This window comes from Scyliorhinus canicula, chromosome 9 (assembly GCF_902713615.1).
Source record: "Scyliorhinus canicula chromosome 9, sScyCan1.1, whole genome shotgun sequence".
In the NCBI taxonomy this organism is placed as follows: domain Eukaryota; kingdom Metazoa; phylum Chordata; class Chondrichthyes; order Carcharhiniformes; family Scyliorhinidae; genus Scyliorhinus; species Scyliorhinus canicula.
The window spans coordinates 142834184-142856045 of record NC_052154.1 but is presented as its reverse complement, the minus strand read 5'-3'; the positions used below and the strand labels follow the sequence as shown (position 1 = coordinate 142856045).

Genomic DNA, 21862 nt, shown 5'->3' with positions numbered 1-21862 from the left:
CGTGTGGCGCAATTTCATGGATCTGTGCATTCTATTTTTTTAAATAATTTTTATTGAAAGAGTTTTTCCATACAAACATTTACCCCTACTAATTTTTAAATTATTTACAACACAATCCCTCTAGGCAAATGTCCCTCCTTCGCCCGCCCTCATCGCGCGCACCAGTCCTCCTCCTCCTCCTCCTCCTCCCCCCCCCCCCTCCCCCCCCCCCCCCCCCAGGCAACCTTAACAAACAAGGCAGCCTACAGTTTCAGACATGAGCAGCGAGCAGACTTGCCCGCGTTACAGTCGTGCATGTCCCCCCCCTCCCCTCCCTCCCCCCTCCCCTCCCCCCCTCCCCTCCCCCCTCCCCCCCCCTCCCCTCCCCCCCTCCCCTCCCCCCTCCCCCCCCTCCTCCCCCCTCCCCCCCTCCTCCCCCCCTCCTCCCCCCCCCCTCCCCCCCTCCTCCCCCCCCTTCTCCCCCCCCTCCCCCCCCCCTTCCCCTCCCCCCCCCTTCCCTCCCCCCCTCCCCCCTCCCCCCCCCTCCCCCCTCCCTCCCCTTCCCCCCTCCCTCCCCTTCCCCCCCCTTCCCCCCCCCTCCCCTCCCTCCCCCCCCCTTCCCTCCCCTCCCTCCCCCCCCTTCCCTCCCCTCCTTCCCCCCCCTCCCCTCCCTCCCCCCCCCTCCCCCCCCTTCCCCCCCCTCCCCCCCCTTCCCCCCCCCTCCCCTCCCCTCTCCCCCCTCCCCCTCCCTCCCCTCCCCTCCCGCTCCCCTCCCCTCCCTCCCCTCCCCTCCCGCTCCCCTCCCCTCCCTCCCCTCCCCTCCCCTCCCCTCCCCCCCGCTCCCCTCCCCCCCCCCCTCCCTCCCCTCCCCCCCGCTCCCCTCCCCCCCCCCTCCCCTCCCCTCCCCTCCCCCTCCCCTCCCTCCCCTCCCCCCCCTCCCCCTCCCCTCCCCCCCTCCCCCCCCTCCCCCTCCCCCTCTCCCCTCCCCCCCCGCTCCCCTCCCGCTCCCCTCCCCCCCCCCTCCCCCCCTCCCCCCCTCCCCTCCCCCTCCCCTCCCCCCCCTCCCCTCCCCCTCCCCCCCTTCCCCCCCTCCCCTCCCCCTCCCCCCCTTCCCCTCCCCTCCCCCTCCCCCCCTCCCCTCCCCCTCCCCCCCTTCCCTCCCCCTCCCCCCCTTCCCCCCCCCCCTCTTCCCCCCCCCCCTCCCCTCCCCCTCCCCCCCTTCCCCCCCTCCCCTCCCCTCCCCCTCCCCTCCCCCCTCCCCCCCCTCCCCTCCCCTCCCCCTCCCCTCCCCCCTCCCTCCCCCTCCCCCTCCCCCTCCCCCCTCCCCCTCCCTCCCCCTCCTCCCCCCCTCCCCCTCCTCCCCCCCTCCCCCTCCCCCTCCCCTCCTCCCCCCCTCCCCCTCCCCTCCTCCCCCTCCCCCTCCTCCCCCCTCCCCCCCCCTCCCTCCCCCCCCCCCTCCCCCCCTCCTCCCCCCTCCCCTCCCCCCTCCCCCCTCCCCCCTCCCCTCCCCCCTCCCCTCCCCCCTCCCCTCCCCCCTCCCCTCCCCTCCCCCCTCCCCTCCCCCCTCCCCCCTCCCCTCCCCTCCCCTCTCCCCTCCCCCCTCCCCCCTCCCCTCCCCTCCCCCCTCCCCCCTCCCCCCTCCCCCCTCCCCTCCCCTCCCCCCTCCCCTCTCCCCTCCCCTCCCCTCCCCTCCCCTCCCCTCCCCTCCCCTCCCCTCCCCTCCCCTCCCCTCCCCCCCCCGGGTTGCTGCTGCCACGACCCCGAACGTCTATCTCTGATCTAAAAAGTCAAGGAAAGGTTGCCACCGCCTGGCGAATCCCTGTACCGACCCTCTCAGGGCAAATTTGATCCTTTCTAGCTGAATATAGCTAGCCATATCGTTAATCCAAGTTTCAACGCTTGGAGGCCTCGCGTCCTTCCATTGAATTAATATCCTTCGTCGAGCCACTAGGGACGCAAAGGCCAGTATTCCGGCCTCCCTAGCCTCCTGTACCCCCGGTTCTACCCCGACCCCAAAGATCGCAAGCCCCCATCCTGGTTTGACCCTGGACCCCACCACCTTCGACACCGTCCTTGCCACCCCCTTCCAGAACCCTTCCAGCACCGGACATGCCCAGAACATATGCACATGGTTCGCTGGGCTTCCCAGACATCTGACACACCTGTCCTCACCCCCAAAGAACCGGCTCATCCTTGTCCCCGTCATGTGAGCTCTATGCAGCACCTTAAATTGAATGAGGCTCAGTCTCGCACACGAGGAGGAAGAGTTGACCTTCTCCAGTGCATCCGCCCACGTCCCGTCTTCTATCTGCTCTCCCAGCTCCCCTTCCCACTTGGCTTTCAGCTCCTCCCCTGATGCTGCTTCCATCTGTGCATTCTAAACATCCCACTCTATTTAGAAGACAAACTATGAAGATGCAGTGATGAACACTACTTACTGTCTGGTAATTGGCAGCGTCGTAAAACTTCAATTAGTTCATCGACCTGAACAAATGGTCCCTGTGGAAAGAAAATTTCCAAATAAACTCACTGCATATAATCTATCTAACTGTTAATTTAGTCTTTCAGTAATGATATGCTGAACCACAATTTGCATCAAGTTCTACTGCATATTTATCAACATTAGAATGTATCCTCATTTTTAAATATATATACCCTCATGCACTTCAAAGCCACAATGGTGGAGGAATAAAAATGCAGAATGTGCAAGAGGCCAGAACAGGAGGAGTGCAGAGATCTCGGCACGGTTACAGAGATAGGAAGGAATCTGACTCTATAAAACGCTCTATATTGCAAAGTGCATTTGTGGTGTTATTGTGCATTGATAATTGGTCGAGTACAACTTCTATATATTGTCTTTACCATTAACACAGCAGTATATTCACATTATAGTTACCACAAGCAAGAAAATAATAGCAAACCTGAAGGCATTAGTTCCAGGTTTGAACCCTCGCATTTGTGGAGATAATTAATTTCTGCTGGGCATCACCATACCGGAGTAAGGAAAGAAATATGTGGGGAACTCACTCAGGATTCCTGATCGCTGTTCAGTTGTCGCTGTTGGAGAGAGCGCCTGTTGGTGACCATCAGAGATGAGCAGGACGAGGCTCTCCTGTGATCAGACTACCCAATTCTTTTTCTTTCCAATTAAGGGGCAATTTAGCCAATCCACCTACCCTGCACATCTTGGGTTGTGGGGGTTAGATCCACGCAGACACGGGGAGAATGTGCAAACTCCACATGGACAGTGACCCAGGACCGGGATTGAACCCGGGCCATCGGCGCCGTGAGTGGATCTAATGTGATTAAGCAACAAGGTCCAAAAGCATTCTAACAATTGTCTAGAATTTCATACAGAGATTGGCAGCTAGAGGGGGACTGAATGTGGAGCAGCTCCAGGTGTCACTGCCACTCTCCCTATAGGACGATTCACCAGCTTCCAGACAAATAGAAAGTAGCATTAACCCAACATTCTAATATCACCTAATCTCAGCAAGATGGGCAAATTGCAAATTTTAATCTCTTAGTGAAACAGGGCATGGTACGATAACACTCAGACCTTTCAATGTGATCCACCATGCCAAGCAATTCAACACGCCTTGCATTCAAATTGTGTTTTTTGTCCTGTTTGAATTATGTAGCAGATTTGGTACGGGTTGTGTTTTTCCAAACATTTGTGGATAAATTAGGACACCAAGATCGGGTACTATCAGCTGCCTGAGATACATGAAGAGGAATTTATACCTCGTCTGTACCATCAGGCGCCATGGCATTCACCATATCCAGAAAGACATATGGGCGGGATTCTTCCGTAATCGGCGGGATGGGCAACTCTGGCGGACGGAGTGGTGTGAACCACTCCAGCGTCGGGCCGCCCCAAAGGTGCAGAATCCTCCGCACCTTCAGGGGCTCGGCCCACCCCGGAGTGGTTTGCGCCCCGCCGGCCGGTGGGGAAGGGGCTTATCGCCACGCCAACCAGCGCCAAGGCCTCCGCCGGCCGGCACGAGTTGGCACATGCGTGGGAGCGCCAGCATGTTTTGGCGTCATCCCAGCGCATGCGCAGGGGGCTTCGTTTCCGCACCGGCAATGGCGGACTGCTACAGCTACAATAGAGTGCCCCCACGGCACAGGCACGCCCGCGGATTGGTGGGCCCCGATCGTGGGCCAGGCCACCTTGGGGGCACCTTCCGGGGCCAGTTCCCCCCCCCGTAGTCGGTATTAGGGGTATTACGGTACCCAGGTTGATGCTGTAAGACCATTGGTGTGGGAGGTACCTGAGAGAGCAAGATCATTGGTGAAGCCTGCCTGCTGGTTCCTCCCAGTAAGGCGGAGTATAAGAACGCGTGTCTCCCCAGCTGCTGCATTCTGTACCTGCGCTGCTGGGGGGTAACATCTAGTCCAATAAAGCCTTCAATTGTCATCCAATCTCGCTTCTGAGTCATTGATCGAGCATCAATTTATTGGACTAGATTTTAAAGGATGGAGCTCCGAATCAAGTGTGTCTGCAACTCAGCCCCCACGCGGCAAACTCAGCAGCAATCTTCAAACACTGGCTGGCGTGCTTCAACGGGTACCTCAGGATGGGCGCAACTACACCCACAGAGGACCAGAAACTGCAAGTTCTCCACTCGAGGGTGAGCCCAGAGATCTATACCCTCATCGAGGATGCGGACGATTTAGAGGCCGTGATGGCCCTGTTGAAAGGACACTATATTCGCCCAGTAAACCAGGTCTACGCCCGGCATCTGCTAGCAACAAGGCGACAAATCCCCGGATGAATTCTACCGTGCGCTCCTGGTGTTAGGTAGGAACTGTAACTGCCTGCAAGTTTCAGCCAGCGACCACACAGAACTTTTAATCCGGGACGCATTAGATGCAGGTATGCTGTCCTCCCAAATCTGTCAGCGGCTGCTAGAGAAAGAGACACTAAGCCTCAAGGAGACACAGGCCCTTGCTAGCTCCCTGGATGTGGCCTCCCGAAACACCCGCGCGTATGTCCCCGACCGCGCGGCAGCCCCTTGGGCAGCGCGGAACCCGCCAGCAGCCGACCCCGATGCATCCCCCATCCCCCCATAAGCTTGTGCCGCGCGGCTACCAGGCAACCCCGGGGGGCCCCGCTGCTATTTTTGCGGGCAAGCCAAGCACCCCCGGCAGCGCTGCCCAGCCCACTCCTCCACCTGCAAAGGGTGCGGCTAAAAGGGCCATTTCGTGGCAATATGCCAGTCCCGGGCAGTGTCCGGGGGCGAACCGGGACCACCACCACAACTCTCTCCACGAGCCACGTGCGGCCAGCGGGCGCCGCCATCTTCCTTTTCCCGAGCCACGTGCGGGCCCCAGGCGCCGCCATCTTGTTCCCTAGGGACCACGTGCGACGGATGGGCGTCGCCATCTTGCACACCCCCAGCCGTGGGCGCCGCCATCTTTGCTGGAGTCTCAGGATCCCGATTCGGATGATCACACACCGCCCGAGGAAAATCTCCAACTTTTACCACGACTCGCCTCGGTGACCCTGGACCAGTCTCGGCCCCGAACGCTCTCAACCGCGACCGTGCTCATCAACGGGCGCGAAACATCCTGCCTGATCGACTCCAGGAGCACAGAGAGCTTCATACACCCCAACACGGTTTAGGCGCTGTTCTCTTACCATCCACCCAGTTAATCAAAGAATCTCCCTGGCCTGCGGGTTTCACTCTGTAGAGATCAAAGGGTTCTGCATAGCGAACCTCACGGTCCAGGGAAGGCAATTAAAAAATTTCCGGCTCTACGTCCTCCCTCACCTCTGCACTGCCACGCTCCTAGGGTTAGACTTCCAATGTAACCTCCAGAGTTTAACTTTTAAATTCGGCGGCCCTATACCCCCCTCACTGTCTGCAGCCTCGCAACCCTCAAGGTCGACCTGCCTTCCCTTTTTGCAAACCTCACCCCGGATTGCAAACCCGTCGCCACCAGGAGCAGACGGTACAGTGCCCAGGACTGGACCTTCATTACGTCGGAAATCCAGCGGTTACTGAAGGAAGGTATTATTGAGGCTAGCAACAGTCCCTGGAGGGCTCAAGTAGTCGTTGTAAAAACCGGGGAGAAACACAGGATGGTCATCGATTATAGTCGGACCATCAACAGGTATACGCAGCTCGACGCGTACCCTCTCCCCCGCATATCTGACTTGGTCAACCAGATTGCACAATACAAGATGTTTTCCACAGTGGATCTCAAGTCCGCCTACCACCAGCTCCCCATCCGCCCGGGCGACCGCAAATACACTGCATTTGAAGCAGATGGGCGGCTCTACCACTTCCTAAGGGTTCCCTTCGGTGTCACAAATGGAGTCTCGGTCTTCCAACGGGAGATGGACCGAATGGTTGACCGGTACGGTCTGCGGGCCACGTTTCCGTATTCGATAACGTCACCATCTGCGGCCACGACCAGCAGGACCACGACATCAACCTCCGAAAATTCCTCCATACCGCAAAAATCCTTAATCTAACCTACAACAAGGACAGATGCGTGTTCAGCACCGACCGTCTAGCCATCCTCGGCTACGCAGTGCATGATGGAGTCATAGGCCCGGATCCCGAATGCATGCGCCCCCTCATGGAGTTTCCCCTCCCCCACTTCTCCAAGGCCCTGAAACGCTGCCTGGGATTTTTCTCATATTATGCCCAGTGGGTCCCCAACAATGCAGACAAGGCCCGCCCACTAATTCAATCCACGGTTTTTCCCCTGTCGGCAGAGGCCCGCCAGCCCTTCAGCCGCATCAAAGTGGATATCACAAAGGCCACGATGCACGCTATCGATGAATCCCTTCCCTTCCAAGTCGAGAGCGACGCGTACGACGTAGCTCTGGCGGCCACCCTCAAACAAGTGGACAGACCCGTGGCCTTCTTCTCACGCACCCTCCACGCTTCAGAAATCCGCCATTCCTCCGTTGAAAAGGAGGCCCAGGCCATAGTAGAAGCTGTGCGGCACTGGGGGCATTACCTGGCCGGCAGGAGATTCACTCTCCTCACTGACCAACAGTCGGTTGCTTTCATGTTCGATAATGCACAGCGGGGCAAGATAAAGAACGATAAGATCTTACGGTGGAGGATCGAGCTCTCCACCTACAACTATGAGATCTTGTATTGTCCCGGGAAGCTAAACGAGCCTCCTGATGCCCTGTCCCGCGGCACATGTGCCAACGCACAAGTGGACCGACTCCGCACCCTCCACGAGGACCTCTGCCACCTGGGGGTCACTCGATTATTCCATTTAATCAAGACCCGCAACCTGCCCTACTCCATCGAGGAGGTCAGGACCGTCACCAGGAACTGCCAAATCTGTGCGGAGTGCAGGCCGCACTTCTACAGGCCAGAGAAAGCGCACCTGATAAAGGCTTCCCGTCCCTTTGAACGCCTCAGTATGGACTTCAAAGGGCCCCACCCATCCACCGACCGTAACACGTACTTCCTGAACGTGATTACGAGTACTCCCGGTTCCCATTCGCCATCCCCTGCCCCGACATGACCGTAGCCACCGTCATAAAAGCCCTCCACAGTATCTTTACACAGTTCGGTTTCCCCGCCTACATACACAGCGATAGGGGGTTCTCCTTTATGAGCGACGAACTGCATCAATTCCTACTCAGCAAGGGCATTGCCTCGAGCCGGACGACCAGTTACAACCCCCGGGGAAACGGACAGGTAGAGAGGGAGAACGGAACGGTCTGGAAGAGCGTCCTACTGGCCCTACGGTCCAGGAATCTCCCCGTCTCCCGCTGGCAGGAGGTCCTTCCTGATGCTCTCCACTCCATCTGATCACTGCTGTGTACCACGACAAACGAAACACCTCATGAACGTCTCCTTGTCTTCCCTAGGAAGTCCTCCTCCGGGACCTCGCTTCCAACCTGGCTGGCAGCTCCTGGACCCATCCTGCTCCGCAAACACGTGCGGGCGCACACGCTGGACCCATTGGTCGAGAGGGTCCACCTCCTTCACGCTAACCCTCAATATGCCTACGTGGCGTACCCCGACGGCCGATAGGATACGGTCTCCCTATGGGACCTGGCGCCCGCTGGATCTCTCCCCCCCCCCCCCCCCCCCAACCAACCCCACCCTCCCTCCCACCCGGCACACCCCATAGCTGCCCCCTTCCCAGGTGGATCGGTTCTCCCACTGGTCCAATCTAGGGGTGATGAAGTTACCGAAGAAGCCGAAGCCACGCTACCGGAGCCACGGATGCCCGAGCTGGCGCCTGCATCACCGCCGAAACTGCGACGATCACAGAGGACGACCAGGGCCCCCGATCGACTAATTGCTTCATTTTGACAAATGAATGTAAATAAATACTGTAAATGGTTGCGACGTGTAACGAGGCAAAACACTGTGCTAATGTATACCAGGTACCACCATAACCTCAACCTCTACCACTGTATAACGCGAGACCACCACCCCCGCCGGACTCTATTTTTTTAACAGGGGGTGAATGTGGTAGTCGGTATTAGGGGTATTAAGGTACCCTGGATAATGCTGTAAGACCATTGGTGTGGGAGGTACTTGAGACTGCTATATCATTGGTGAAGCCTGTCTGCTGCTACCGGCCAGTAAGGCAGAGTGTAAGAGCCTGTGTCTCCCCAGCTGCTGCATTCTGTATATGCGCTGCTAGGGGAAACATCTAGTCAAATAAAGCCGTCAATTGTTCTCCAATCTCGCTTCTGAAGTCATTGATCGAGCATCAGGACCTACCTTGGTTTTCACTGGCGAGACTCTTGTTAAACGGGTGGGACTTCGACCCATCGCGGCCCGGAGAATTTGGGCGACCCCGGGGCCCATTGATTCCTGTGATTCAAGCTGGGGCGTTCTTTTTTTTGGGGGGGGGAGAATTCGGAGGACGGCGGGGGTGGGATTCATGCTGATCCCCGGCGATTCTCCGAGCCGGGGGGAAGGGGGGTTTAGAAACAAAGCCAAACATTCAGGTTGCAAACGCTGACAGTATCTCAGCTTAAGACATGGGGAGTATCCCTGGATCCTTGGCAGCCATTTTAACTTGGGTAATGCTGGATATTGCCCAGCCCCACACCCTCTCCCCCCATTCTGTGTTTTACATCTCTCCCCATTGTAGACAATGGAATTGAAAATGTAGGTAGGTGTATAACTGCTGATCTGATATTTCCAGTATTACACCATTTCCCAAAAGACAAAATGACTCCACCTGAGCTGGGATTTACTGATAAAGGGGCCTGCACCTACCTGGAAACAAGTTGGAGGTGGTAACAGTTTCATAAGTAGCACGGAAGCTGGAGGTACAGGAAACACTCCGCCAGGGACAGGATGGAGGCCGGGAGCTGTACAAAGAACAAACAATGTGATTATTCCTTCAATGTTCACAACATTACTGCAATAAAGTCATTTAAACAATGCATCATCGACATCCCAGCTTGTGACTTGTTATGACAGGATCAAGAAAGAACTAACTAATTGGTTATCGTAAAATCTATTATCGTTCACTGAAAGCCAATATAAACTGTACTTACGTGCTAAATGTCTGGGCTGGAATGGTATCATCTGGTTCGTATCAGGTTTCGGATATTCTGGCTTCCTATCAACCTCATCTTTCATAACAGTTACAGCTGAAGGAGTCACTATGGGGTCTGGGATTATGGCAGTCAGTTTGTTTCGAGAAACATCCTGCAAGCAGGCAAATATTTCTATTTAGCTTGGCAATTCCAGACAATTGTAAGAATTGTTTTGCCTGCCACCGCCCACCCCCACCGTACACCAAGTAATTTAAACTCGAGCGTTTTCTGTCAAGTTTCAATATCTTGCATTGGCTATTCAACACAGAAACTGTCTATTTGACCCAACTACTCCGACACACGCCTCCTCTCATCCCATCCCATCCAACTCATCTCAGTTTTCAACAGGAGAGTAGGTCTTACGATGAAAGATTGAGGGTGCTAGGCCTTTTCTCATTAGAACAGAGAAGGATGAGGGGAGACTTGATAGAGGTTTATAAGGTGATCAGGGGAATAGATAGAGTAGACAGTCAGAGACTTTTTCCCCGGTAGAACAAACCATTACAAGGGGACATAAATTTAAAGTGAATGGTGGAAGATATAGGGGGTGGATGTCAGAGGCAGGTTCTTTACCAGAGAGTAGTGGAGGCATGGAATGTACTGCCTGTGGAAGTAGTTGAGTCGGAAACATTAGGGACCTTCAAACGGCTATTGGATAGGTACATGGATTACGGTAGAATGATGGGGTGTAGATTAATTTGATCTTATCTAGGACAAAAGTTCGGCACAACATCGTGGGCCGAAGGGCCTGTACTGTGCTGTATTTTCTATGTTCTATATCTTCCTATTCTCTCTTCCCCCTATGTGTCTAGTCTACTTCTGAAAGCATTCTAAACTATTTGTATCAACCATTTCCTTTGGTAATGAATTCCACATTCTAACGCCAATTTTTCCGTATTTCCTTACTGAATTTATGACCTCTAATTTTTTATACTCCCACAGTTGGAAATATTCTCTTCAATTCTACCCTGTCCAACCCATTCATAATTTTAAAAATACAACAAATCATGCTCTTACTCTTAACAGCAGAGCCTAACTAGAAAACCGTTCCCTTGCACCATTGCAACCTTCCCTGCTCCCCCACAAGAATAACATTCATTTAAATTAAGTCTGTAGGCCTCTAGTAAACTAACCACCTTCTAGCCCCTGGCAGGTACCTTCTGTGTTTGAATAGAAATGTGTAACAAAAACACTTCTATTGGTCTTGTACTGACAATACAGGAACTTCACAGGAACAGATCAGAGAACTGTGAGCTGGATATGGAAGATAAGTTATCAGGTCATAAGAAATAGCAGTAGGCCATTCGGTCCATCGAGCCTGCTCTGTCATTTAATAACACCATGGTTGATCGGATTGTGGCCTCAACTCCACATTCCTGGCTGAACCCCACGACCCTTGACCTCCCTTGATGACCAAGAGTCTGTCTAACTCAGCCGTGGATATATTCAATGACCCAGCCGCCACTGTTCTTTGGGGCTGAAAATTCCAAAGACTAACCACCCTCTGAGAAGAATTCCTCCTGATCTCTATCTTTCAACTCGAGGATAACATAGTGGGAAACATATTTGGCATGGATAGAGGATTGGTTCGCTAACAGGAAACAGAGAGTAGGCATAAATGAGTAATCCTCTAGTAGGCAAGACATGACAAGTGGAGTGCCACAGGGATTAGTATAGGGTCCTTAGCTATTTAAAATCTGTATCAACGACTTGGATAAGGGGACCAAATGTATGGCTGCTAAATTTACTGACATCCGGACATGAGGAATCTGCAAAGAGACACAGATAGGTTAAGTGACTGGGCAAGAAATTAGCAAATGGAGTGCAATGTGGGAAAATTACCTTACATTTACATACCATTCCACTTGCAATGAAGGCCAACATTCCATTTGCCTTGCTTAGCATGCAGTCAGTGAAGAGGCTTTTTAAAAAAAAAACAGTGGCAAGGCATAGAGCTTCTGGGAAGGAATTCTAGGATGGACAGAATGTGAGGTTTGAGGGATCTGCTGTTAGTGGTGAAGAGCAGGGAAGCCACAAGCGTAATCAGTCTGAGTCAGAAGAGCAGACAGTGCCAGCTGACTATTTGATGCATTAAGACATGGGGCGCGATTCTCCGACCCCACGCTGGTTGGGAGAATAGCGAACCGCGCCATTTTTTCCTGCGACGCCGGTCCGACGCGCTCCCGCTATTCTCCCAACCGGCCAAATTTTTGTAATCGTATATCACGCGCAAAACCACGCCGAATCGGCCGATGCAGGCAAAAAGACGATTCCCCGGCACCCCCGCAATTCTCTGGGCCGAAGTACCGACATCGTAACGCAAGGTCAGTACGTGGCCGTTCACACCTGCTTTTTAAAGTCGCCAGCCAGTCATGCTGGCTGACGAGGAGTGAGGAGGTGAGCGGACCGTCCCGGAGTCTCGGCGAGCTGGGGAAGGTATCCCTGAGAACTCAGCAGCCAGTGGGGGGGGGGGGGGGGGGGGGAGAAGCGGGGAGAGGGAGGGAGGGAGAGGTGGGGGGGGAGAAGTGGGGGGGTGGGGGGGAGAGGGAGGGAGGGAGGGGGGAGGGGGGGAGAGGGAGTGAGTGGGAGGGGGGAGAGTGAGTGAGTGGAGGTGGGAGGGGGGAGAGGGAGTGGAGTGGGTCGTCCACCCCCGGATGCAACATGTCAGCCGCCCTGCCATGGCAGGGCGGTGACGAGGACACGGCCGCTGGTTGCCCTGTGGCTGATGGCCACAGCCCACTGACGCACCGGTGAGGAGGATGTGTTGTTAACTGCCCGCTGGACGCAGAAAGTGACCAGGGGTTAGGCTGGCCGCGTGTCAGCAGCGCGACCAGGCCACCGGGACACACAGGTATCCCGTGGCAGGCAGCTGCCGAGGTGTCGGATAACCTCCGTTTAACATGTCGTTTCTCTGCCCCCCACCACCCTTCTGTAGGTGACCATAATGTATTCAAACCGAACGACTATGTTCAGCGCAGTGGTTGGGGCTGCTGCACTGCAGTTGGAGATGGAGCAGCGTCCACAGCCACAACCCGCAGTGGATGCAGGGGCAGCTGCAGCAGCAGAGGAAATGGCCGCAGAGTGGCCCGTCATCGAGCAGCATGGGGGGGAGGGGGGGGGGGGGGGGGGGGGAGGAGGAGGAGACATTGATGGTGGAGCCAAGGCGCCGGAGGCGACGACCGTGGCCTAGGGTGTACCGTGGCCGGATCTCTTTCGAGACACTGCCGGACATCACCTGCAGGAGGAGACTCTGGTTGAGCAGAGAGACGGTGACATATATCTGTCACCTTGTGGCGCACCTCGCCCCACGTGGAACGGGAGGAGGACACGCGATCCCGGTTGCCGTCAAGGTGACGGTGGCACTTAACTTTTAAGTGACCGGCTCCTTCCAGTCTCCGAGCGGGGACCTATCCGGGATCTCGCAGTCATTGGTGCACAGGTGCATCCGGGATGTGACCGACGCCCTCTATGCCATCGCCGACCGCTACATCACCTTTCCCGAGGACCGAGTAAATCAAGAAGCACGAGCCCATGCATTTGCCAACGTGGCCGGGATACCGATGGTCCAGGGGCTCATTGATTGTGTTCACGTCCCCATGCGCCTGCCTGCAGGCAACAGGGAGGTGTTCACAAACAGGAGGGGGACATACTCCATGAATATCCAGGTGGTTCATCATAGATGATCATAGAATTTACAGTGCAGGAGGAGGCCATTCGGCCTATCGAGTCTGCACCGGCTCTTGGAAAGAGCACCCTACCCAAGGTCAACACCTCCACCCCATAACCCAGCAACCCAGTAACCCCACCCAACACTAAGGGCAATTTTGGACACTAAGGGCAATTTATCATGGCCAATCCACCTAACCTGCACAGCTTTGTGACTGTGGGAGGAAACCGGAGCACCCGGAGGAAACCCACGCACACACGGGGAGGATGTGCAGACTCCGCACAGACAGTGACCCAAGCCGGAATCGAACCTGGGACCCTGGAGCTGTGAAGCGATTGTGCTATCCACAATGCTACCGTGCTGCCGACACGGTACACATGAAGATTATGCACGTGTGCGCAAGGTTCCCTGGGAGTGTGCATGATGTGTGCATTCTTGCGCAGTCATTCATCCCTGATATGTTTAAAGGACGGCCCCCCCGGCTGGTTGCTGGGCGACAGGGGTTATCCACTGAGGTCTTGCCTGATGACGCCCATACGGAGGCCTCAGACCAACGCGTAGACCCTTTACAATGAGGCCCATGCATCAACCAGGGGTGTGGTGGAGCGCTGCTTTGGTCTGCTGAAAATGCGATTCAGGTGCCTGGACCGCTCTGGAGGGGCCCTGCAGTACCAGCCCGACAGGGTCGCTCGCATTGTTGCGGTCTGCTGTGCGCTGCACAACATCGCGATGCAGAGGGGAGATGCCCTGGTGGAGGAGTCGGAGGGAGAAGCCACTAGCAGTGGTGCCAACACGGAGACGGAGGAGGAGGAGGAGGTTGGTGGTGCGTTGGGCGCAGCACACAGACACAACCCGGGTGCTGGTAATGCCCAAGAGGATGCACGACGGCACCGGCGAGGACAGCGGGCACGCGACGCGTTGAGGGCAGCCAGATTCTCGCACTGCGTGCGACGGCACCGCTGAACACCAACACTACCACCTGGATCGCCAGTCGTGCAGACGGTCAGCACACAACTGCCCCCCCCCCCCCCCCCCCCCCCCCCCCCCCTCCCCCCACCGCGCGCTCTGTGTACACTGGTCCAGTTCTAAATCACCCTTACCACTGCGGCACAACGGTATGGCACGACATTGATGGCTATGTCAGCGGGTGTGATCAGTGCCATGTTGAATGATGACAGCCCGCTCTGCGATGAGCTGTGAGCTCAGAATCATTAGACAAAGTCTGACTCATGGCAGTAGCTGAACCATCCATCTCGGTGGTCGCTGAGTTCGTCAGGGACACTCCATCACGTGCCCGCGTGGGGTAGCTGTGGAGGGGGTGGGGGGGAAGGGGCTGCACACCCGGCGCCGAAGTTTCACCGCTCGTCAACCCCAGCGACACTCGGAAACCATCACGATCCCTGTGTCAACGGAAAAATCACACTTACACATTAGGTGCAACAGTGAGTTTAATGGTTAACATTATTTACAGATGCCCTAGCCCCTACAACTAAACTGTGCCCTTCACCCGTGCCAACCTACTCTGTGTCCCTCTTCGTTGCCTTACCAATACGTCTAAGTGAATCCCCAGATGGTACAGCAGGAGTGGAGGCGGACTGCCTAGAATCACGCCCCACGACATGTCTCCCCGTCGGATCTCGTTTCCTGGGGCAACCTGGCCTTGATGGGCCAGGCTGCTCCGTGGGCGTTTCGGATGACGTGGTGCCACCCTGCTCTGCCTGCTGCCCACCCGATGCACCAGGGATGGGACGGGGGGAGGCCGAGCGTTCAGGGACGTCCCGTGATGGAGTTAATGGGACAGGCCCCAGAACCTCCTCCTCCCTCGGGGAGCCCGGTGGCCCCCGGGCCTCACTGTGGGACGGAGGTGCGAGCGGGGAGGTGCTCCGTCGCCCCACCGACACCTGGCGCTGCCAGTCCTGGAGGCCTGTAACCGTATCGACCAGGGTCCGAAGGTTCGCTGAGACGGAGTCCAGGGAGTGAGACATTCCCGCCAGGGACTATGCGACCTCAACCTGTGAGTGCGTGATGCCATCCAGCATGTGTTTCAGGCGGTTGATGCTCTCCGTGACTGACTGCTGGGACTGTGCCATGGCGTGCTGGGACTGTGCCATGGCGTGCTGGGACTGTGCCATGGCCTGCTGGGACTGTGCCATGGCCTGCTGGGACTGTGCCATGGCGTGCTGGGACTGTGTCATGGCCTGCTGGGACTGTGCCATGGCCTGCTGGGACTGTACCATGGCGTGCTGGGACTGTGCCATGGTGTGCTGGGACTGTGCCATGGCCTGCTGGGACTGTGCCATGGCGTGCTGGGACTGGGCCATGACCTGGTGATATTCGGCCAGGGCCCATAGTGCACCGGCAATGTCATGTTGGCTGTGGCGCATTGCTGCCTGTGAGAGGGCAGCCCTCTCCAGGGCCGTGGATGACGCGTGCACGTGAAGCCCAACGTCTTGCAGAACCTGACCCATGGTCGAAACCGTTTCACCCATTGCCTCGACCGCGGACGCCACTCGTGCGTTGTCGGCCTGGGTGGCTGCCATGAGCGGCACCACTCCCTGCTCCTGGACGCGGTTTGACTCCTCTAACTGCGTCTGCAGCTGCTGGAAGACGGCCCTCATCCCGCCATTGTGTCCCTGGGTTTCGAAATGCATCGGCTGTCCACATGGGTTGAATAAATCCAGGAACCCGGGAAACGTCTGGGAGCCAGCTGAAAGCTGGGCCTGGGCTGCCCTCTGAGCGCCCAGCCCCTCGGCTGCTCCGACCTCCACCTGCTGTACCTGCTCAGCTGTGTTGTGCACACCAGACCGTGACCAAGGAGCCTCATCACTTAATTGCCCAACCGAGGTGAATGTCGCTGGGATGGTGGATGGTGTGGGAGACAGCGGTGCCGCAAGCTCTAGGTCGTCGTCCGTCATAAAATCAGCTGTGTCCTCGTCCCAGTCATATCCCAGCGCAGGGCGCACGCGGCCCAAGTCTGGTTCTCCCTCAGGTGACTCTGTTGAGTGTGTTGCCGTCCTTTGTGCGTCCTGCTCGGGGGTCCGGGGTTGGGAGGATGGCACTCCTGGCTGACCTCCTGCCACCCTCTGGCATGCGGCCCTGGGTGCGGTGGTCGTGGCGGATGGGCGCCTGTGTTTGGCAGCAGACGGCCCTGGACGTTTGTGAGCACGCACTAGGGAACAGAATAATACGGGGATAGTTAGACACGCTCGGCCGGGCGTAGGATGGTCCAGTGGGTAGAGTGTGAGGGGACAGAGGATGGGCTCAGGTGGTGGGCGGGGGGGGGGGTTGTTGTCATGCAGGGTTGTCTCACTTGGTTCTGCACCTCCAACCTCGACCTCCCGGGTGCCAGGTCCCCCAGCAAGGTCCAGTGCCCTCTCTTCAAACACTGTCGGGGGTGCATGATGGGTGAACCCCCTCCGGTCCTGTTCCGCTCCCGGTTGTTGTGAGCAGTCTTGTCCTGTTGTGGGGGGGTCATGGGGGGGGGGTTGTTGTGACCCGGGGGCACCCTCTTGGCACTTACCCTGTCCGCCCTGGTGAGGTCGTGGAGCTTCTTCCGGCACTGCTCCCCAGACTGAGGGGTCTGCCTCAAAGCACTCACTGCCGTGCCCATCTCACGCCAGGCCCGTCACACAACGCTGGCAGGGTGGCGATGCCCTCTTCTAGGGCAGATGATGCCCCTCCGTTGCTCCACCTCAAGGAGGGTCTCGAGGTCAGTCTCCCCGAACCTCGGCGCGGCCCTCCGTGGCTCCGTCTTGTCAGGCCCTCACTGGTTTTAGTCGCTTGCGCCCTTTTACGACACAGAGCGGCGCCATTCTGCCGTCATTCGGGGGTCGCAGGCTTTTGCCGCCATTCCCCACGTGGTTCCTGCGGCCCCGCTCATAGCCCATTTCCAGGGCCAGAATCGTTCGGGAAACGGGCCGTGTAGAGCCGTCGTGAAACTCGGCCGAGTTCACGACGGCCTTCCCGATTCATCGCGGGAGCGGAGAATTCCGCCCATGGTGTAAGGATGATGTCTTGGGACTTGGTATACGATAGGAAAACAGATTTTAAAAGTACTTGCACTGACGTAGCTCCTTTCATAACCTAAGAACATCCAACAATATTTCACAGCTAATCAAGTACTTTTGAAGGTAGTCATTATAATATAAGCAGCAGGCACAGTGAGTTTCCACAAATAGCAATGTCATAATAATCAGTCTGTGTTAGTGATGTTGGTTGAGGGATAAATATTGGCCAGGACACCAGGAAGATATTCCATGGTCTTGGTGCCAGGAATCTTTCATGTCCATCCGAGAGGGAAGAGAATAACTTGAGTTTATGAAGTCTGAAGTTCAAGTGGCCATCATGTTGATGCAATGAAACCACGAGACAGCGAAAGCATGCTCGAAAATGTCAATGATGGGAGGGGGGTTGATAAGAATATAGGTAGATAGTATGCAGGTATTATTGGATAGACTTGGCGATAGGGCATATGCAGGGTTTAAGTTTATCTGAGCGGCAAACAGGACACTGGGAAGGAGGGGATTAAAAATAAAACTAAAAGATGCAACATTTCTGGCAATTGTCAAACATGGGTGCAATTCAATGCAAAAATTTCTAAATTAATTTGTGGCAGGTTTTTCATGGAGTTTCCTGCCGGCTCTGCTGGCGCGTTCCCCACCGCTATCCAATGCAACTTAGTCAATCTTTGGGCCCTGGGAGTTTCTCACTGATTTAGCCCACACTTAGAATTTTTTTCAGCACTGGTGAGCTGAAATCCAAGATCAGGCCACCATTTTGAAAGGGTTCGCTGACCTGTAAGTGAGCTTGTGGGTCCCCCACACCGCTCACCCATGGGCAATGTCACCCCCCCACACACATGGGCATTACTCCAAACCTCCCCAAGTGAGGACACCCTGCTACGGGATCCTGCCCCTCCCCCCTGCAAGCCCCCAACAGCAACCCCACCCACCTTCCAGGACATCCACCCGTCACCCACCCTTCCAGGACACTCACCCGTAACCCCCCCACCCCCCAGGAGGCCCTACTTACCTGCCCTGCACACTCCCACCCTTCAAACACCCTCCTTTCACGGGCATGGCGTCCTCAGGCCCTGACCCTTGACACTGCCACCCTGGCAGTACTCCAGCCAGTTTGGCAGTGTCACCTGGGCAGTTCCAAGTTCCAGGAGGAGGGTGGGGGCCACACAGCTCTATCCCGGACCACCAAGGGCATCCAATGACCCGGGAGACCCTCCTGGTGCCTTTCCGCCTGGTCAACGTTCTTATGGACCAGCACTGATCGGCACCCGGCTGCAGCCTCAATGGAGAGGCCGGTAAATTGAGGGAGGCCGGTAGATCCTATGTAGGTAGGTCATATGGTTCCACCCCTTTTGGGCAGAGTTCTGATTCCGACGCATCGCAGGACTTGGTTGTATCCCTCAAGGCGTGGAGGCTGCCGGGAGGCCCGCAGGAGGCTTCCCCCAGGATTCACGGCCATGTTGTTCTCTCGCTCAAGCGCAACCAGGCCAGAGAATCACACCTGAAACTTCCATCTTGCTGATAGTGCTGCTAAATTCTGGCTTATTCAGGGCAAACAGATAACATAGTGGTGGGAATGAATTCAAGAGGGCTGTAGCAGATACCTAAATTGCCCAGGTGAAATCTGGAGGCAAAGCCCTGGACCATGCTGCTAAAGGACTGCACATTAAAACGAGGAAGTGCAGGAGGCAGAAGATGAAGCTTTGAGGCACACCTGAAGACACTTTTCAGAGGGCGGGGAGCTTTACTGGTCATTTAGCGACAGATAGAAGTCGAACCAAGATAGCACTATGGGCATGGGGAAGGACAGAATGTTCAACTATGTCAAAAGTTGCAAAGAGGAGGAGAACAAGGAGAGATCGTCTACCAAGGTTATAGCCATCAGGACGATCTCAGTAATGTAAATGAAGCGGAAAAGATTTGAGCAGAAATAGAGTGCAGGACCAAACTGGGTCTTTAATATCCCCAGTCTTCAGAGCAAAGCCTTCAAGTTAAGCCTGCTTGGTGATCTGTGCAATCTAGGATGGAAAGATCTGTTGTATTGCCCTTTGTAATTCACGGCACTTCCAGTTATGTGACACCATTGTCTAAAATCCTGAAACATTTGCCATTTGCAATGCCATTCTTTTTCCATTGATAACTGACTAACTTTCAAGTTTGGAGCACGGCTCAGTCATTTATGGTGATTAGTTGGTGGTAGGTCGACAGCAAATGAAGGTTTGATTTACTATAATATATTTGTTTGGGCTGGTTCTAAAGAAACAAACGTGATGAGAGAAAAATATTTCCACACAGCGAATCAGGTTGAGTGCACTGTTTGGAAGTGTGGTGGAGGCAGGTTCAATCAAGGCATTCAAGGGGGAATTAGGCAATTATTTGAATAGAAACAATGTGCAAGTGTAACAGGGAGAAGGCAGGGGAATGACACCAAGTCATAATCCTCATTTGGTGAGCCGACGCAGACATCTCCAACGCAGTAACGATTCTGTGAATGGGTCTCGTGATCTCAATTAACTGCAGTGATCCAAATTTGCAGCGGAACAGCTCTTCCGAGGGCTCAGCAAGTTTAATCTGAGATGCTGGGTTACACAAAGCAGGTTTGATGATGTTAATGCCGAATCAAACATTTCCCCACACTGGGAATAGCTGCATAGTTGTGAAATAAAATCTCAATTTCACAGCCAGACACACTGATGCCAATGCTCAGAGGAAAATAATGCTTAGAGAAAAACATGAAGACCAACAACATCATGACATGTGATACAAGTGCGAAGGGAACGAAATGTGACAGTGGAAAAGTACATACCTTATATCCAAGGGCTTTAAGTTCACTGTTTGAACAGGGAAACAGGTCCATAAATTTGTATCTGTCCACTAGTAAGGCTGTTTCCTTTCCTTCATATTCCTCCTTAAAAGCGGCAAACCTCCTCTTTTCCACTTTCAGGATACTAGCTAGATCTCCAATGTTACTTTCAAAAGCCAGAAATCGTGCCCAGATCTCTCTGTAATTTTGATGGGAGCAATAAAGCAAAAAACAGAATTAGGGTAGTCATAATTCAGCCCTCTGATGTTGCAATGGAGCAGCTTTCTAATATTGTGCCTGCTAATATTAGAAATGACAGCATGTCAAGTCGTTTACACCTTTCCAAGTCCTCAATCCTCCTCTTCAAAACTAGAAAACCATTTTGGACTTTCCAATCAAGACAAACGTGACTAAACTTTAGATCAATAGTGGCAATCTGCATTAATTGTCACTTAAAACATTTGAATAAAAACTTAAAAGAATCACATGACAGCACAGAAGGCGGCCATTTGGCCTCTCACGACTGTGCCGGCCCTTTGAACGACTTATCTACAATGAGTTCCATTCCTCTTGCCTTTTCCCCACAGCCCTGCAATATTTTCCTTGTCAAGTATATATCGAGTTCCCTTTTTAAAAATAAATTTAGAGTACCCAATTAATTTCTTCTAATTAAGGGGCAATTTAGCGTGATCAATCCACCTACCCTGCACATCTTTGAGTTGTGGGGGTGAAACCCACACAAACACGGGGAGAAGGCGCAAACTCCACACGGACAGTGACCCAGAGCCGGGATCGAACCTGGGACCTCGGTGCCGTGAAGTAACAATGCTAACCACTGCGCCACCGTGCTGCCCTATCAAGTTCCCTTTTTAAAGTTACTATTGAATTTGCTTCCATTGCCCTTTCAGGCAGTGCATCCCAGATCAAATAAACTCGCTGCATATTAAAAAAAATCTCATCTCCTGTGATTTTTTTGGTCAATTATTTTAAATCTGTGTTCTCTGGCTACATGACAATGGAAATAGTGTCTCCCTAGCTGCTCTATCAAAATATAATGTTTTTTAAAAATATAATTTTGGTGAACATTTGTCCCCTACAGTGCATTATGATGGGTGCAGTGAGAGAGACAATGGTTTGAATTTAACTTCATTCATTGCCTGCAGGGCAGAGCAACACTGAAGGGGGGGAAAAAAAGTTTATTTTTAAATGAAAGATTGAGGCTTGTCCAACTGCTGTCACTTTACATTGATATTTAGGGCTGAGATGAAGAGAGATTTCTTCACCCAGAGAGTGGTGAATCTGTGGAATTCACTACCGCTGAAAGTAGTTGAAGCAAAAACGTTGTGTAATTTCAAGAAGGAATTAGATATAGCTGTTGGGGCTAAAGGGATCAAGGGATATGGGTGGAAGGCGGGATCAATGTATTGAAATTAATGATCAGCCATGATCATAATGAATGGCAGAGCAGGCTCAAAGGGCCACCTCCTGCTTCCGTCTTCTATCTATGTTTCGATGTATATTTTACGCACTGGATTATCACCCATTGTTTTGAGTGTTTATCCTGATTTGCTCCACAAATTAGTGGGAGTTAGCGCAAGGCCCAAGTAGGAATAATCATGAATGGTCATTACAATTTATTAGTCTCATCCGAGAGTACAGAAATGCTTCTGCCACTCTGAGCTGATTTGAGTAGCCCGGTTGTACTCTGTCATTTACTAGGGTTAAACAGATATGAATGATTAGATTATCTGAAGGCAGGGGAGTTGACTGTGCTTGTAAGTATTGATTACTCTACACACTATGACATACTGTACCATGACTGGAAAAGACAAAACATAATCTAA

At 54.4% G+C, this 21862-nt stretch overlaps 1 protein-coding gene across 4 annotated transcripts in view; it reads right to left on the bottom strand.

The window, feature by feature from the left end:
* Positions 1-21862, bottom strand: part of cstf3 (cleavage stimulation factor, 3' pre-RNA, subunit 3) — a 221347-nt gene that overhangs the window by 10777 nt on the left and 188708 nt on the right. For all 4 annotated transcript variants that reach the window (XM_038807807.1, XM_038807808.1, XM_038807809.1 and 1 more), the window contains exons 26-29: positions 20022-20217; positions 9488-9641; positions 9204-9298; positions 2418-2478 (exon numbers count right to left, since the gene is read on the bottom strand). In XM_038807807.1, the coding sequence (XP_038663735.1) occupies positions 2418-2478; positions 9204-9298; positions 9488-9641; positions 20022-20217 (506 nt within the window). The remainder of the gene's footprint in view (positions 1-2417; positions 2479-9203; positions 9299-9487; positions 9642-20021; positions 20218-21862) is intronic.